Source organism: Plectropomus leopardus, chromosome 17 (genome assembly GCF_008729295.1).
Source record: "Plectropomus leopardus isolate mb chromosome 17, YSFRI_Pleo_2.0, whole genome shotgun sequence".
NCBI classification, from domain to species: domain Eukaryota; kingdom Metazoa; phylum Chordata; class Actinopteri; order Perciformes; family Serranidae; genus Plectropomus; species Plectropomus leopardus.
This window is the reverse complement of record NC_056479.1, coordinates 30013221-30032418: the sequence shown is the minus strand read 5'-3', so window position 1 is coordinate 30032418 and position 19198 is coordinate 30013221. Positions and strand designations below refer to the sequence as shown.

Sequence of the window (19198 nt, the reverse complement as noted above, 5' to 3'; positions counted from 1 at the left end):
ACGCCAACACATCACGCCGCCGTCACGGTTCCCATCAGGGATGCAACGATGCATCGCGAGGCAGTTTAAATTCGAGAAAAAAATATGTCTAATCAGTCCATCCTTGAGTCCACTCGAACGTTTGTGCCACATTTGATGAGACTTTAAAGGATTCATCACGTTCACAAGAATGAGCCCAAATTCTGACCACTTCATTTTTGAGTCCAAGTGGAAGTTTGGTCACAGTGACCTTCACCTTTGACCGCCAAAATCTAATCAGTTCATTCTTGAGTCCACTTGAACGTTTGTGCCAAATTGGAAGGAATTCTCTCAAGGCGTCCTTGAGATAACATGTTCACGATCCGCACGAACAGACGGACAACCCGAAAACATCTGCCTCTGTCCTCTGCGCTCGCCGGCGTTTCGGCATAGAAAAAAATGTGAGGTCACTGTTACCTTGACATTTGACCACCAGTGGATGTTTGTGCCAAAACCCAAGAATGGGCAGGCGGCCTCCAGCCACAGACATAAAAACAATGTTTTTTTTTTTGGGACTGACGTGGCAGAAAATGCAGCGACTTCCTGCTAAAAAACAAGCGACTGGTTCCTTTGAACACTGATCTGCTTCAGGAGGCTTCAGTCTCGTGTTTCTTGCACAAAACCCTAAACTTTAGGTTTTATGGTTTTGTTTTGTTCACATGACGACGGCGTTTCGGGGACCTGAAAACATAAACTTTTGGAACCCGGTTCCAGAGTGTATTTGAAATACCACCTGAAATACCTCCTCATATGAGCGTAAACTATTTTTATGACGTGTTTCCATCAGGAGTATTTTATATTCGCAATTTAGTTCATGCAATTTGAGGGTTGACGGAAACTAGCCGGCAGACGTCTCTCCTCAACCTCCTGATGACAGTCGGCTCACAAACGAGGACGCTTTCGAAACGTTGACATGATACGTGAGAAAATCTAAATGTGCGGTATTCACAGTTTGCAGAAACGTACAGCGCCAACATGTCCTCCTGCAGACTGAAAAGACAGAAAAACCCCTGAAAAGTCCAGAATCAGAGACGCAGGGACGGATGAGTTTCGTAGCTTAATGAAAAAAAAAGTCTCGGCAGGTCGAGCTTCTCTGGAGGCAGAAATAACTCGGCTGGCTGCATTATTTTTGGCAGAAAAATTAACACTTTCCTCCTCTTACAAATCAGTTTTTTAAGCGACCCGGCTCCGTTCAGCGCTCGGGCCGCAGCGTCTCCAGTTCAGCCTCAGCGTCTGTTCGCTGCGTTTCAGCTCTGCCAGTTTTCTTATTTCTCCCTCCAGAGCTGAACGGCGTCGGCGTCCCTCACAGCGCCGCTCCGCTCGCTCGCTGCTATAAATCCACGGTAAGTCCTGGAGGGGCTGCGTCCTCCTGCCTGTCACATCATCTGAGTCCTGGGCATGGAGTCCTGCTGGTGTCCCGGGTACCAGTGAGCAAAATTGTTCATGTATCCTCCAGAGTGCACCGGCGCGCCTTTGGCTGCCATGCTGATGTCCCACAGGGAGCAGGGGGAGGAGGAGGAGGGCGGCGGCGGGGCCAGGTGGTCTCCCTCCGGTCCACAGGGCCCGTTCTTCATGATCTTCTTGTACTTGGATCGTTTGTTTTGGAACCATATTTTAACCTGCAGGACAAGGAAAGAGTTAATAAAAGATTAATTGATTTTATTAAAAAAAAAAAAAAAAACACGGGAACAAAGCAAAGAGAAAAAAAGGAGGAATGACCCCAAAATTTTGCAAGAAATTAGTAGAGTACAAAATAATTCCCCAAAAAATTATAAAAAAACAAAAACAGAAAAAAAGACCAAAAATCACCCTAAAAATAAAGTTAAAAAACAACAAAGGAAATAACAGAAAATGTGCTTCAAAATTAAAATAATTTTGTATCATAATATTAATTATTTCATTGTGAGAAAATGTATATTTTCCCTCTCTTTTTTCTTTTTTCCCTAGACATTTTAAAGAAGATTATGCATCTACTAAATGAAATATGAAGGAGGGAAAAATATCAAGAAAACGATATTTACGATTTACATGTACAAATAGGTTACAGAAATATATATTTTCTATTGTTTTTTTTGTATTATTTAGGACTTTTTTCAGGTAATTCTTTTTTGCTCATTTCAAGCAATTTTCTTTAACTTTTCATTTTTTAAAGTTTTTTTTATTTATTTATTTTTATTCGAACAAAAAGGATTTCAGAGAAAAGCTCTTTCTCTGCAGGGATCATTTCCAAAACGCTGTCAGACGCTTAGAATAACAACCTGAGCCTGTCAGGGACAAAAACGTGAACATTCAAATAGCAATAATAATAAAAACACTTTAAATTATTATTATTTTTAGCATCTTTCCGTTGTTTGCTGGAGTTGCCACGTTTTACTGTAATAATAATAATAATATATAATAATACTGTAGTAATCAATTACCGTTACTTGCATATTATCACAAACGATATTCACAGAGAATTTGTAAAAAATAATAATGTAAATGTGAGAGAATAAATGTAAATGTAAATGTGAATATTTTAAATATGAAAAGACTCTGTGTGCTGCCCCTCCCACTGACACACCTGCGACTGTTAGGGACGACAACGCAGTAAAATAACCTACAATTAGTTAACCTACAATTATAATGAGCCGTTCAGGTGAAGCAATAATCGTAAAAAGTGACAGCGTACCGACCGAAAGCTCTCTTTAACCCGGACACAGCGTCTGTGGGAATATTTCCTGAGCTGAAAAACACCATCATGCATTATAACACTCAGACACTCGTGTTCGTTTAATAACACTGTCCCGGTCTCTCAAATCGTTACACACAAAAGACACCAATGAACTTCAGATGGGCCTTTTCTTTTTTTAATTACTTCACAATTCATTTAACATTTATTATCCATTTTTATTATTACATTTATTCTTTGTAACTCTTGTTAACATTATTATTATTATTATTATTGTTATTATTATCACCATTATTATTATCATCATCATCATTATTGTTATTGTTATTATTATTATTATAACTACAGCGAGTGAGAGTTTCGTGGATCAGCTGATGTTTCGTACGGTAAACCGGGACGGTCAGGTGTGGAGGCGGGTTTCCACGAACCCTCAGATTACAAATGTAAAATACGCCTCATGGAAAGACGGTTTTCTTTACAGTTTTTTGGAGTTCAATTTGTATTTATTTATTTTTTTAGCCCAGAGCGAGGTTTCCAAACTGACACAGAGAGGAGGAATTTGGGAAAAGTGTATTCCTGTTAAATTAAAAAAAAAGTGCTTTTTAAAAATTTTTCCCTGAAAAACATATCACATATATTTGAATTGGCGGACGCTTGTACATGTTTGGGGATAAAATGATTTTCATAAGTGTGAATGTAGTCTGTGAGATTTGGGAGGTTTTTTGTGTGGAAGTGTCCCCCATGTTGATATGAATTATGGGGTGTATGTAAGCAGTGAATAGTAATTATGTCACAGTAATCTTTTTCTCATTTTAATTTGATATTTTTTTCAAGTTTTATTTTATTTTACTTTTATTATATTTTTTTGTCTTTTGGACTTTATTATTTTGATGAAAATATTCTTTTCTTTCTTTGAGATATTTAAAAAAGTATTTTGTCTTTAAATTGGAGGTGATCTTTAATTTTATTGTTTGGTGGGTTTTTTCTTATGATTGTGTATTTCTCTGTTTTATTTCACTAAATGCACAAATAAATAAATAAAGATCTAAAACACTGATATCAATCTAGTCTGAATCTCTGAAGCCTGAGGAAAAGTCAGATCTAAAAAGTGTCTTAACTCTTTTGGACACACGAGGCAGCAGCTCCATGAGAGGAGTATGATGCGCAGGACGGGTGTGAGAGAGACAGACGTGTTATTAACAGAGCGTATCAGAGTATCGAGCTGTGTGTCGCTGGGATCGCATCTCTGTGGTCTGATGATTCAGTTGTGTTGCTGTCGATATAATTGGCATGTTCTCCGTTTCCAGCGTGCTTGCAAATTGAGCGTCAAATTACACAAATGTGCCTGTCGGGCAACATGTCAGCTCAGCAGAACAAATGAATCATGAATAATTACACTCAGGCAGCGAAGGATACTTTGGTCTCAAACAGGTTTTAACTGCGCCGTAAAGACGAGAAACAAACGCCCAAAGGAGCGGCGCTGCGGAGCAGAGAGAGCAGGGAAAACACGCTTGGCGCTCAAATTGTTTTCTGCTCTCGCTGACAGCGCTGGGAGTTATTACCCCGGGATTTTTATAGATAGTTATGATGGTTGAAGTGGTTTATGGGAGATATTTTATTCTATTAAAAATCTAATTTCAGACCGCTCTAATTGACACTAAACACGTGGAAAAAAATTATCCCTTTTATACGCTGTCATCAAAAAGACGTCCTGCGGAGCCAAACGTGACGTTTAATTTGATCTCTATTGTTCCAGCAGATCTGCTGACGTCAGTCACGGCCTGTTTGGAGTCCGGACGGACGATAAAATCAAACTGCCACTCCATAAATACGCTACGGCGATGTAATTACACCACATGATGCTTTTTATTAAGAAATTATCTCGCGAGTCAAGCTCTTTCTCCAACTTCTTTATTATAGTAAATTGTACTAAAATCAAAACAGAAAATCATAAAACAGTGACACTCAACTTACGCCCCGCCGGCAAATCTGGCCCCTGATAGGGTGCCGCGAGGCCCCCAAACATTTTATAATTCACAATAAAAATAAAGTGATTGACACTGAGAATTGTTTTTGTCCTTTTAATGTCCATAAGATGCCAGAGTGCATAAAACAGCATCAAAACAGACCCCCACGCCCCCGACAGAGGGCCGAACTAACACCCCAATGTCCTGAAATCCCAGAAATGTCCTTAAAACTCGTGAAATCCTGAAAATCCATGAAATATCCTAAAGTCCCAGACATGTCCTAAAATCCTAAAAACATCCTAAAATCTTACAAACACCCTAAACTTTGAGACATGTTGTAAAATCTGAGATATGTCCTAAAGTCCTAGAAATGTCCTAAAATCCTTTAAAGATTCTAAAATCTGAGAAACATCCTAAACTTGTTGAAATGTTGTAATATCCTGCAAATCTGCAACTGTCCAAAAGTCCTAGAAACATCCTAAAATTCGACAAATGTCTTAAAATCAATGCTATGTCTTAAATTTGTGAAATGTCCTAAAGAAGAGCTGACTTGTCCTCATCGTTTCTGCAGCCGTGCTTCAAACCAAAACTGCGCGGCCGCATTTCCAACAATCTGCAGACTAATGTAATAAAAATGACAGCCACCAAACCGCAGAGCCTGCAGTGAAATAATCACCCGGATGAACCCTGAAGTGAGTGTGTGCAGCGCAGCTTATGAGCCCGCGAGTCAATCAACAGCACGTTAAGTTAATGCAGCCTCACTGAGACGATTTCTGCCCTAATTATTGGTTTCATATTCCAGCAGCAACACGGAGCTGACAGCTTCCCTGAGAGCGCCGCCAACCACACCGACATTAGTGCAGAGGCAGGCCAGGTGCCGCTCTGTGTGTGTGTGTGTGTGTGTGAGTGTGTGTGTGAACATGATATATTGAACTCAGTCACCAGGAGAAAATGTTGGCATTGTATGTTTCTGCAAACCACCAAAAACTGCATGTTTCATATGTTTCACATCGGCATTTTAACCCTTTGAAACCTGGATGGACGTCACTTTTCTTGTGCTGCTTTCAGATGTTTTTCACAACTTTGAACCCCGAGCCGTCCTGCAATTTATAAATTTATAATTTTTTTTCAAAAGCTTGAAAAAAATGTTCAGAGAACTTTACTATGATGTTGAAAGAAATCAAGGCTGTTTGCGTAGTTTTAAAGAGTCGATGCAACAAACGACACAACAGACTGTTTTTCAGCCAGTCGTTGCTGCATTTCCAGCAGCTTTTTGGGGAATCAAACGTGTTTCATATCGCTGTGTTTCCTCTCACGTTTTTGACTGCGTTTCCTGCTGAGATGGTGCCACAAAAAGCGTCTGTATTTAATTGAGACACTGCTGCCATTCCAGTTGAGTTAGTGCCACCAAAAGTCTTTTTTTGCCATGTTTCCTCACAGAATAATGTCAGGAAAAGGTTTTTTGTTACCTTGACATAGCTGCTTTTTCCAGCAGGGATAGCGCCCTAGAAAGCAGTTTTAAAAAACTGACACATTGGTGCATTTCCTGCTGAGATAATGCCATAAAAAGCAGCAGTTTTTTTTTTAATCGTGATATTTGCGTGTTTCTGCCGGGACAGTGCGACGAAAAGTGGATGTTTTAAGCATGACATCGCTGCTCTTCCATCAAAGATTATGCCGAAAAAAGTGGTTGTTTAGTGTAACGTAGACATCGGTACATTTCCAGCCTGGATAGTGCCACAATGCGTAATCTTTTCTATTAAGACGTCACTGCATTTTTTTAGGATTGTGCCACAAAAAGTGGTTGGTTGTTTTTAATTGGCACATTGCTGCGATTCCAGCCAGGATCGTGCGGCAGAAAGTGATTTTATGCCGTGTTTCCTGACAGGATAGTCCCTGGAAAAGTGGGCTTTTTTTTACCCTGACACTGCTGCTTTTATAGCGAGAATAATACCACCAAAAGCACAGACGCAGACGTTTTTCATTGTGATATTAGTTAATTTCTGATGGGATAGTGCAACGAAACCTTTTTGATATTTCTTTTTTGCAGAAAAATCGAGCTACTGCTACGAAAAGAGGTTGTTTTTTACAAACATTGCTGCGTTTTGCAACCAAAACCACATTTCAAATCAAGACATCGCTGCTTTTCATCGAGGATTATACCAGAAAAGTGTTTGTTTGGTTTCACACAGACATCGGCACATTTCCAGCCTGGACAGCGCCACAAGAACGGTTGTTTTTTTCCGAGACATCGCTGTGTTTCTGCTGCATTGTTTCATGAAAAGCGGTTCTTTTTTAGCGAAACGCCAGCAGGAGGTGGGCGAGGAGGAGGCCCCCAGAGCCATAAAGACAAACATGATCATTCCTGACTGTGACAAGCGTTTTTTGTGCCTAAATCCAACTGGACGTTAACCTAAGACTTGTTGAAACAAACACTTTCAAAGTATCTGTTACAAAATAGCGTGCACATGTGACATATCTGCGGTTTGCAGGAAAACAAAGAATGGCAACATTTATTCTGGGGTTTGAGTGATGAAACTGAACCTCGCAGTGTGTCTGTATATTCTTGAACACTGGGCGTCAAATTTGTAGCAATAAAAGGCGTCCATTTGGTGTTTTTAGCTACTTAGATGGGCAAAGTGTGTGTGTGTGTGTGTGTGTGTGTGTGTGTGTGTGTGTGTGTGAGAGATAGAGATAGAGATAGAGTTTCGAGGAAAACGTGGAACCGTGTTACGTGCCATTTCTCAGCTTCGTCTGGGAAAACTGGAGATTTGGACGGAGGTGGTCAGCGGTTGGCTGCCAGCCTAATGGCGTGGAGGCGGGGCAGAGATTTGGTGTACGATCGCTATCTTCAAGTGTGTGTGTGTGTTTATGTTTCCATCTGTGTATGTGTATGAAAATGCACGCTTGTGCTACATACTGTATGTCTGAGTCAATGCATGTGTGTGTGCGCAGCCATGCATGTGAGGAATGTGTGTGTGTGTGTGCTCGTACAGCTCCATGTGCACGCTGGACTAATTACAGCTGACTGAGAGCAACATGACTACAAGCTGTTCTGTGTCTCCGTCTATTTACTGAGCCGCAGCCCGAGGAGAGAAAACCAGTCCGTAAAAAAACAACTCTGTTAGATTTTAAACATAATATCATTTTTTCCCCACAGAGAGAAATAATTTCAGATTTAAGATCCAATGTTTGCATAGATACAGCGGAGGACGGCACCAGGAGGCAAAAGTTTCACACAACAACAAACGAGGCGACCGTGGAGGTTAAAACAAATTTGAGACCAATTTTACAATAACCTGGAAAAAACCCTAAAAAACCCACATCAATTACTTTGGCTATTTTGTTGTTTTATTGTAATGTAACACCCAACTTTTTTTTGGACTGGGTGCTTCCTTTCTGTGAATCCATGTCCTGTTTTATGTAGAGAGTTCATTTCAGGATAAAACCTTTTTAGATGTAGTAAAAATTGGAAAATTGGATGTGGAACAAATGTAAAACATATAGGTATCCATTTGGTTTGCAGTGAAAAAAACTTTATTTTGATTAGATGTGGTAAATGTGTCGGTTCTTCAATCCTTATCTACGTTATAGTAATGCGAGAGACCAGAGGAGCGGCTGCTGCAGAATGATCGGTTAAGTTTCACTTTCACTGCTCCTGACACTCTGCTGCTCCATCTGTGCCCAGAGTACGCTCTGCTCTCCAAGAGTGTGGTGCAATCAATCACCGAACGGGTGTTCACTTCACGACAGAGCTTCTAGTTTACGGTCCAGCTCCAAGGGTGTAAAATCTTTTTGTGGTAGCGGATGTTTTAATCGTGGCGGGCCGCCTTAAAAAAAAAACAAACGTGAGGAAAACTGACGCCTTTGCCCGGCAACAGCAGCGCTCGGAGCTCCAAAGATCACAGAGAATAACGCTCAAAACACAAGATTCACTCTCAGTGGTTTCTGTGACATGAGAGATATTTAAAAAAATATAAACATTTACAAACACAAAAACAGCAAAAACACACTTGCTACCTGTAGCGCCACCTAGCGGTTAAATCAGCTAAACCACTGCCTCTTTGTAGGATTACTATTTGCGAAAAGGTCTAACCTTAACATTAACTTCTCTATGGAAACGTAGCGGTATACAATTTTCATATCACAATTATTGTGACCAAAATTATCACAGTTATCGCAATTATCGTGATAGCGTTGAAATGTGCTGGCAAATGTTCAAAAAGTACAGATAGACACTCATTTCAAGAAATTTTGTATTAAACAAAAACATAATAAGCAGCAGCACTTTGGTAACTGCACTTTTTGCACACTGCAGGCGGGAAAACTGCACACATAAAGATGTTTGTACGAATATGCTCAACTAGTGTTTTTACAGATTTCGCAGCACTGATGGTGCTTGACCAGCAGACCACGTAAAGACGTTGGAAAGTTTCCTCAGTGAAGGTCTAAATGAACATTAGTGCCGCCTTTCGCCATGCTCTCGGGTTCATGTTGGGATGTTTTCAGAAGGAGGAGGGACGAGCTGCTAACTGTGGTTGATGCATTACAGTCTGACAGTATTTACCGTAATTTCAAAGCACGGTAATCACACATGGTTATCATGAAAATTCAAATTTGAATGGTATTACTAGCCATCAGGATCTTTTACCGCATCATACTAACCAGGAACCCTTACATCACTACTCGTCTATTTTAATTTGTCTGTCTTAATTCATCTATTTTAGTTTGTATTTTATTTTATCTTTTAATTTATTCTTTATTCTGCCGCAATCGTGTTTAATTCTACTATCAGTGCTATTATTTCTGTGTTCACTGCTAATATTATTTGAACAGCATTTTCTCTTTTTGGTATGACTTGTTGTTATTTTTGCTCTGTAATTGTTGTCTCTGTCGTCCGGCCTTAGTTTGGTATTATTGTTTGGCTCATATTATTTTGCATGTAACCCCTCTCGCTTCTACTTTGCTCAAACTATCAAAGTACTTTGTGAACTCTGTTTTTAAAGGTGCAATATAAATTAAGTTATTATCATTATTATTACTTCTCTACATAAAAGAGTATTCACTGAAAAGAAGCATCCGGTTAAAAACTCGCCCACATCCTTCATTCAAAAGAATAAAAATCCGTCTGCATCCTCAAACTACAGTCGCATCCTTTATCCGTCAAACTGACATCCTGTAACAGTCGGTCAAAACCCACTTTCTCTGATCTCAAACACCTCAAAAGAGCTCAGACAAACACGTGCGTCTCTGGTGAGTGCGCACGTGAGCGCGCACGTGAGCGCGACTCGCAGCCGACCGCACTCAGACGCGCTCCGCCACGACAAAAGACGAGAGCAAACCAGCGGATCATCTCTGACTCCCCGTGTAAACACAAGCGGCGCTGCTTAATGCAGACGGGATTAGGACAGTTCATCTGATGACATCAGCTGCTTATGTACACTCGGCACACACACACACACACACACACACACACACACACACACACACACACACACACACACACACACACACACAGAGGCAGGAGCACACACACACACCCTTGTGTGTATCATATTTCAAAGAATCCGACTGTATAATGTTTCCCCGCAGCTCAACCTTTACTTTTCACCTTTCTACACGTGTAATCTCTCTTTGATAATGACACACGGAGCGTTACGGGACTTTTAAAATAAGCTAATGAACAGTGAGTGTAATTGTTCCTGATAACTGCTCTGAATTACAGCCAGAATTATTTATTTGTAGGACAAATCTGAGGATTATCAGGACAGAATCAGTGACTTTTAAATCAATTCTTAAAACACATTTTAATGGACCTGCTTTTTTTAATCTTTTAATTAAATCTTTTATATTCTTACTTTTTGTTATTATTAATAATAATTATAGTTAATGTTCTGTGTTTACTGCCTTTATTTTGTTGTGTTTTTTATGTATTTTTCTAACAGGTTGTTTAATTCTACCTGAACTCAAGTCTGGCCTTTGGTCGACATTATTGACTATTTTCTCTGGTTTTCACTCTGTAAGCTGCGTTTTTAGAGGTGCTTATATAAACAAATGTATTATTATTTCATAACTTTCATAACAAAGTACTGTATTTACATTTGTAGGTATTATATTGCGTGGAAAAAACTGAAAACCGTTTTTTCTCAACTTTGGGGCTTCGGTATCCATCCTAGAAGAAATGTTTGCATTGTACATTTCTGCAAACCGTTGATACGTTACGCTTGTACGTTTCATACGTATCACATTAATGGTGGCCACCCAGCTAAACAAAATGAAATAAATAAAATAAAAAGGGTTTTTTGTGAAACATCAGAGGCATTTCCAGTGGCAATTGCACCTCCAAAACCGGGTATTTTATGCCGAAAATGATCTCCCAACCATAACCAAAGTGTTTTTTTGTGCCTCAAGATAACCGAAGTGTTGTTGAAATGTAAAGACATTTTGTTTTTTAACGTATCATCTATGTACAATTTGCAGAAATTTACAAAAGCAACATTTATTCTGGTGATTTGGTTTCTGTATTTTCTGCTTTGTGCCTTCGACTGAATAATAAACATTAAGAACAGCATGACGGCTCAGGTCGTCCAAAATACATTTTTAGAATAACGTTGTTCATTATGAGAAAATCCATCATGTTTTTCGGCTTGAAAGTTCTCAGCGTTTTAAGTTATTTCCAAACTGACCGATGAAACGATTCCTGTGAACATTCAAAAACTGTTTGGGAAACGAGGAGACAGTCGGAGGAACGAACCCGACTGTCTACAGTCAGAAAAACAGCCTCCGCGGCTGCTCACAGAGACAGAGGAAGATCTGACAACATTCACTCAGGTTGTGACTCGTTTCACGCATCGAAAAGCAGAGCGATAAAATGATCTGCAGAAGGCAAAATTAAAAAAGTGTAATATTATCAGCATCTGTCCTGTTCGTTGTCCTCAGACTGTTTTAAAACTGCAAACATAAACCGAACAGAAACAATGCAACGCCTCAAATTAGACATTTATTCATATTGTAACTACATATTAAATCCCACAGCATCTAATAAAAAAACACATTATGAATTTCAGATGTTTAAAAGACTAAAAAAGCATCACTTATTCAACAGTGTTTATTAAAGGACTTCATGTGACTGATAAAAAAAGCCAGGATTAAAAATTTAAAAATCCAACTTTCCATGTCTGAGCATTTTTTAAGACTTTTAAAAGATTAAATTAAGACATTTTGAAACCACCTAAGGCCTTATTTTTAGGTTCAAGGATCTGCAGGAGGGCGGATCGCACACGCGCTCGAGTCAGAGGAAGAAGTATTCTGCATTTAACCACTCTGAGAAGTCAAATTTATTAAAAAAATATTATTATTATTATATATAATTATTTCTTAAAGTATTATTTGTACTGTTAATATATAATTTTTTCTTTAACTTTAATAATTATTTTAAGTATTTTTAAACTCATTACTGTGCATCTGCAGGATTATTTATAACTTGTGTAATTATTTGCACTCTGTATTTTCCTCTTATAGCTCAGCCACTCTCACCTGTCTTCTTTATCAGCTACATACATGCATGTGAACACATGCACACGCGTGACCCCAAAAACCACCCGTAGTTTAGTAAAACACCATCAATGACAGCAAGAAAGTTATTAAAGCTGATTAGATTTTGTCTTGTTTCGTTCTGTCTCGTCTTTATTTACATCTCAATCTGCCCCCACATATGCATAAAAAACCTTTACATTTAAACGAAATTAAAAAATTACCCAAGCACACGCATCACGTTATGACACACCACTGCATGTGTGTGGGTGTTTTTTGAGAGTATACACACACACACACACACACACACACAACACACACACACACACACACACACACACACACACACACAGGCAGTCATGTTAGTTTCTGACCTTTTTGTTGTTTCTTGTTTTGCCGTCGTCAGTTTCGACTCCTGACTCGGTGACTAAACATCACATGACGTTTACGTTTATCTTCCAGGATCTAATTACACGCGGAGGAGCGAGCGGTGACAGCGGCCAACAGGAATGCACTGCGGCCAGTTCGGGTTTCGGTTTGGCCATTATTATTTCACTGCGAAAACCTTCAATCACAGACACAGTGGATTCACAATCTACATTTTTTTGTGGTATTTTCCATAAAAAGAAAACTCCACGTATGTTGTGGTGATATTAATCCGTGCTGCGGTCGTGTGTCCCGGCGCTCGCTCGGGCGACTCCCTCACAGTGTGTCACGTCACGTACACTTTGGAATTAAGGTGCGATGATGCACATACGCCCTCAATTAGAGAAATTAGCCAGCACTTTGTTCATATTAGAAATGTTTCCGAGTGCTGTCATCTCACATAATTATGGTTTTACCTTCAGTAACATAATGGTGTTTAAACCTGAGTATGAAATATTTCTTCACACACATTTTTAATACATTTCCAGGACTTTAAAGCAAATTTTAAGACAATAAATCAAATTCTCCTTATCGGTTCTTTTTCATGACTATATAACAACTTTTTAAAATGTATATTATTTAAAAAAAATAATGAATTCAGAGAAGGATTAGAGTGGAATATTTAAATATAACTTAAGGGACTGTTCGTTATTTATGATCGAGGAGGAGGTGGTGCAAAAAGGGGGAGGCCTGTCAAATAAATATTTAAGCACCATGAAGACGCTTTAATTTTTTAAAAAAATTTTGGCTGTAGTGGCGAGAGTTTAAAAGGCAAGTTTTCTTTACAGAAGTTTGGGCTTTTTTCTCTTTAAATGTGTTTTTGCTGATTTTTAAAGTAAAATTAGGATGATTTCTTTTATTCTTTTCATGTTTTTTTGCCGATTTTGTTTTTCTTTAAAATTTTTGGCCATTTTTTTGTCTTTAAAATTTTTTGCTGATTTCTTTTTTTTTTAATGGGAAAAAACCCAACAAAAACTTATGGTGATTTTTAAAAAATGCCTTTTTTATTGTTGAATATTTTCGGTGACCTTTAAAGAAAACATGCCTTCCACAGGTGCAGGCCTGCAGCTTTGAGAGGCATTTTTCTTTAAAAATGTTTTCTTTTTAAAATCGTCCAAATGACACTTTTTATCACAGCCAAAACTTTAAAAAATTCAGCCGGTCCTTGAACACATCATGTGTTATTATACAGGTTTTGAAACTAAATTCCATGACTTTTCAAAAACTTTCAGGGTATATTTAGTTTACTAAGAAAAATTTAAAGCGTGCAAACTACTATTTGCAAATTCCATAACTTTTCCAGGTTTTTCATGACCGTATGAACCCTGAATATGAGTTAGTAATGGAGAGTTTTCTGCTTCGCCCTCATCGGTGTATTTAGTATCTGTTTTTCTGTGTGTGTGTGCGTATGATGCGCCACAGTACCTGCGTCTGCGTCAGGCCCAGTTTGGCGGCCAGGTCGGCCCTCTCGGGCAGGGCGAGGTACTGGGTCTGCTGGAAGCGCTGGTTGAGGGCCTGGAGCTGCAGGCTGGAGTAAATGGTCCGAGGCTTCCTGATCTTCTTCCCCTTCCCGTTCAGCCGCACCTCGCCGTTCTCGATCACCGCCGTGGGCTTCTCGTGGTCTGCAGGAGAGGAAGGAGGACAGCAGGAGATAAACATTAGCGGAGACACAAGTTTGGCCTGAACGTTACGGACACAAGAGCAGTCGCAGCGTTTCGACTTAAAAAATCCACCAACAAGACAGTGATCCTCGTTAAGCTCAGGAAATGTTGTGAAAGATACAAATTCAGACTCAAACTTTTACATTTCTGCTTTTTCATATGTTTTTTGTTTGTTTGTTCTGAGAAGATTCACAATATATTTTAGCACAAACAGTGCAAATCTGTGCACGTTAGTGTCAAATAGCAGAATAAAAAATAAGATTCAAATCTAAAGGAGGAAATCGGAGTTTTTACAAAATAAAATGTTTTATATCCAACACGTAGAAACAGTTCAGATCTAAAAGTTAAAAACTAAATGGAAAACAAATTGTGGTGGCTGCATTTTATATATATATGTAATATGAATTTGTGACCATGTTTTAAAATTCTAGGCTTTTTAAATATATGTATATTTTTAATTTGGCCTTTATTTAACCAGCTCTGTCCCACTGACATCAAAGATCTCTTTTACAAAAGAGACCTGGACACGAAGAGCAGCAACACGGAGCTTCAACAACAAATAAAATCCAATAAAAAGCACATGGATTTGTAATATTGTGCGATATAAAAGAATTTGGAGTTAAAATATGTTGTGAATTTACTGTAAGAGTCCAGACTGCTCTGGAAAAAATGTTGTAACCAAATACGGATCCAGATTGAAGAAATCTGGTGAGGGGACGCAGGTAAAAAAGATAAATCCCCTTTTGTTTACGTGCAGCTCAGCCGAGAGGGCTTCCCCTCGTTTTCCAGAGAGCGATGGCGCTGCGTTTGTTCGCCCACGCTCATCGTTGTTTTGACATGAGCTGTTAGCCTGCAGAGGCACGAGAGAACAGCTGTGGACACGCTGAGGCCCCACAAGACGCTCCGAGTCTGAAACTGAGCTGCAGGAGAGACGCCGCGCCGCGCAGAGAGCCCGGCGAGGCGCTCGTTTTAACAGGCTGTAAATTACACAAACACCACGCGGTTTAACCCTTTGTGTCTGCTGACACGGTGCTGGAGCTGTTTGTCGTTTTGTAATATTTAATAATTTGTTTATTGTGTTGCTCTTTAGTTTGAAGAATGCAGCTGAATTTTGTTAATTTGCTTAATTAGCACACTCATTGATGCTTTTTGTTTGAAGGTTTTGGGCACACTGGATTTTGAGGACAGAAAGACTGTGGGAAGGTTTTTTTTTTTTTAATCAGGGCGAGAGACGCTGCAGACGCCATTGTTCTTTGTTTGCTGGCTGAAATGGTAAAAAAAACCACACGAAACCTCACGCTCGCCTCAACAATGGACTCGTTTTCTGGGCGTAAGATTCAATCCCCAGAGGCCGTTTGATTTTCTGTTTTTGAGAAAGCTGAGTTAGTTGGACTTTTTGAAAAAAAAAAAAAAAAAAGTTTATTTTCAGGAGAAATCACCGCAACTGGCTTCACTAAAACTGTCCAGGTCCCACAAACCGCAGAGCTGAGAGCGTCAGCTTAATAACAAAGTCTGAATAAATCTTTGCTATTTTTCCTGTAAATTGTAAACTCAGCATAGCAGATAAGAAGATAAAAACCCTGGAAATCTCTGATCAGACCGAGCTAACAATCTGGCTCTCAGGTCTGTCACACTCTGCTGCCCCCGAAAAACATTTAGGATTCAGAGTAAATATTCCACCTTTGTTAAGATATTGGGGCATTTTAAGAAATTTCTATAAGTCTACTTGTCTTAATCCTTTGATGACAACGTAATTATGTATTTTTCCATTTATATATATATATATAATTTGATATATATTATTATTGATATAAATATATAGAGAGGTGTAGATATAGATATCAATAATCCCCGCAGTAGCATTTTCATTCCCTGATTATATATTTTAGACCTTAAAAAACACTCAATGTGATGTCCCGTCTCAGCAGTTGTATTAAGACGATTCCTTGCTATCAATGATCTGTATTGTACCGTTTGTTTGTTTTTGATGTAATACATGCAGTATTAAAAAATATATAATGAAAATAATTGTTTTCCTGTTTACATATTTTTTCTATTTGTCTGAACTCTTGAATGTGTTGCAGACTGTGGTGACCTCTTATCATAAAATGGACATTTGGTAAAAAATAGGGTTAATAAGGACGACTTTCACGTCTTATATCGGCTATGTATGGACATATTTATGCAGTTATACTGCATATATTCAGACACAGTCCCCGAAGAGCTTTGACTCCGACTGACCTGATTTAAAGAAACTGTTGGAAACTCCAATGAGAGAAATGTAATTAGACGTATTTGTGAAGTGGGAGCGGCGGAGCTGTACGTTCTGTCAACACCAATCACAGATTAAATCTGCACAAATATGTATTTAAGCAGGTTTTATAGCTGAATGAGGTATGCAGCGCTGCATTTTCCGAAACATTTCATCAGGTCAAAGTCCCACTGATGAGCAATTTTCATAAGATCTGCAGGTTAAAGTGGTGATAACGCAATATTAAGTGTTTTATTCGCAGCATCTTTATTTGTTTATCACGTGCAGACGAGCTGAGACCACCGACTGAAGGCGCTGCTGTGTGTGTGTGTGTGTGTGTATGTGTGTGTGTGTGTGTGTGTGTGTGTGTGTGTGTGTGTGTGTGCGCGCCTCACACACCGTCTCATTTTTGTCTGAAATCTTCTGCTAAAATTGACTTTAAATGTTGAATTTTCAGAGTTGAGATTACGTCGCTTCACGTGTAAACAGAGCGTATTTATCGTTTCAGTTCTGGACAAACAGTGAAACTAAACTTGTTACAACCTTGAACCTTTTTACGATCATATTTAACGTGATTTCACTGAAGATTTGTACGTTTTTATCGGCACCTTTGTCATTTTTGTTGGACTCTGGCTTCCTGACAACTTAATGCTATTTTAAATTGACAAAATGAAAAGTTAAACTCATAGCTGAGTTTGTAATGAAAATTGGACACTGTGAGTGTGTGATATACGAGAAATAAATATATAAATAAATGAAGAAAGAAAGAGTTAAGACAGATAAGCCATAAAGAATTTGCCTAAAGTCAAGTATTTCTTTACTGAATGTGTTTACAAGGACCTGTTTATTTTTTTTTATTATTATTATCATCATCATCATCATCATCATCATCATCATTAGTAGTAGTAATAGTAGTGGTACGTGTTGGGACTTTATGTGTTAGTAATAATGAAACACATATGATGATTGACACACAGACAGCTCAGGCTGCAGTAAAGATTGTTTTGTACGATAAAGAATATCTGAACAATAAGAAAATATTTTTAATGAGTGGTTATATACATTTACTTTGTTTTTTCATTTAAAGTACTGTAACGTTTAAATCCATAAGCTATAAAACACAACAGCTAATGTCTACAGTACACATTTTAAATAGTGAGCGGTGAATTTTAATTTTTAGATCATTATTATTATTAAAGTTTTATAAATATGACCTAAAAAAGGTTTAAGGTAATGTTATGCATAAAAAAACCCTAAAGAGTAAAGCCATTTAAAAAAAAGAAAAGAAAAAAGTTTAGTTTTCTTGTGGTATCTTATTTTGAAATAAAATTTAAATCTGAAAAACTGTATTTTTCTGTTTTAAACAACATTTTTGTTTTGTTATTTTTTAGTGATTTCTCTTCATGTGGTAGTTTTAACTGATGTGAAGCGTCCTTGAAAATCATGAAAAGCACTTTGTAAATAAAATATATTATTATTGCAAAAAGACTCTGTTATTATTATTACTATTATTATGGTAGTAGTACTATTTTAGTTGTTATTATTATTGGTGTTATTTTTTTAAGTTGATTTGTTTTTTATTATTTTTGTTATGATAATGATGATGATGGTGATTATTATTATCATTATTATTATTATTATCGTCACCCCTGCAGGCCTGTGTGTGTGTGTGTGTGTGTGTGTGTGCGCGGGGGCAGCGCAGACAGGCGGGCTGTTGTTCGGCGGGTTTGGGGAGCCGGGTGCAGCTCCGGGCCGCTGCGGGACACCACAGGCCGGTGTCTGCTGCTTCTTGTGGACAGTCCCACAGCGCGCGCGCAGATCTCCCGCCCAACCCTAAAGTGCGCTGAACATGACGCTGCGGCTGACCTGTGAGTGGATCCAATTATTGCGCAGCGCTGCGGTTCATTTTCATGTTTTTCACAATAAAGACTTCAAACTGGCGGAATAAAACATCTGTGAGGAATAATGTTTTTTTCCCGTCGGAATTATTTTTTTTTGTGCGTATTGTTGCAGTTAAAGTCCTCTGTGAGCACCAGTTTGACTTTAGGCCGCCACATTTGTCTTTATTTAACCCTTTAAGAGCTGGAGCCACATCAGTTTTGCGATGCGTCCAGACGTCTTTCACAAGCATTTACACCTCTGGGAAAATGGATTTGATTTCTTTTGAAAACATGACAAAAAATGAGCAATGAGCAACCTGGCAAGAAATGTCCCGAAAACTGCATAAGAATTAGTAAAAGGTGACAGAAAATCAGCTGGGGTGAATATTGTCCAGAAAACTAAAATCCTATAATATATTTAAAATTATGTCACAGAAAAAAAATGTACTCGCCTCTTTCTTAAGGGCATTTTCGCCTGCTTGTTTGGTTATTTTAATTTTACCTTTTTTCTTTCTGTCTTTGCATATTTTGTCTTTTTTATTTTTGCTTATTTTCCAAGCAATTTTCTATTTTTTTCTTCACTAATTTCTTTCTATTTTTCACGCAATTTCTTGTTAAGTAGCTTATTGCCTTCTTCCCATTTTTTTCCTGAGAAAATAGCCAATTTTCTTAAGATTAAAGGGTTAAGAGGACACACTGAATTATTACTGGACAATTATATATATATAATATATATATATATATATATTAGCAGGAGTGGGTCCAATTAAAAAACACGATCCAATGAAATA

The 19198-nt window shown here is 38.3% G+C and overlaps 1 protein-coding gene across 1 annotated transcript in view; it reads right to left on the bottom strand.

The window, feature by feature from the left end:
• Positions 1 to 231: 231 nt before the first annotated feature.
• The window catches only part of LOC121956902 (homeobox protein Dlx4a-like), a 32679-nt gene continuing 13712 nt past the window's right edge, over positions 232 to 19198 (bottom strand). The window contains exons 2-3 of the mRNA XM_042505336.1: positions 14041 to 14237; positions 232 to 1637 (exon numbers count right to left, since the gene is read on the bottom strand). Of these exons, the coding sequence (XP_042361270.1) occupies positions 1395 to 1637; positions 14041 to 14237 (440 nt within the window). The 3' untranslated portion in view covers positions 232 to 1394. The remainder of the gene's footprint in view (positions 1638 to 14040; positions 14238 to 19198) is intronic.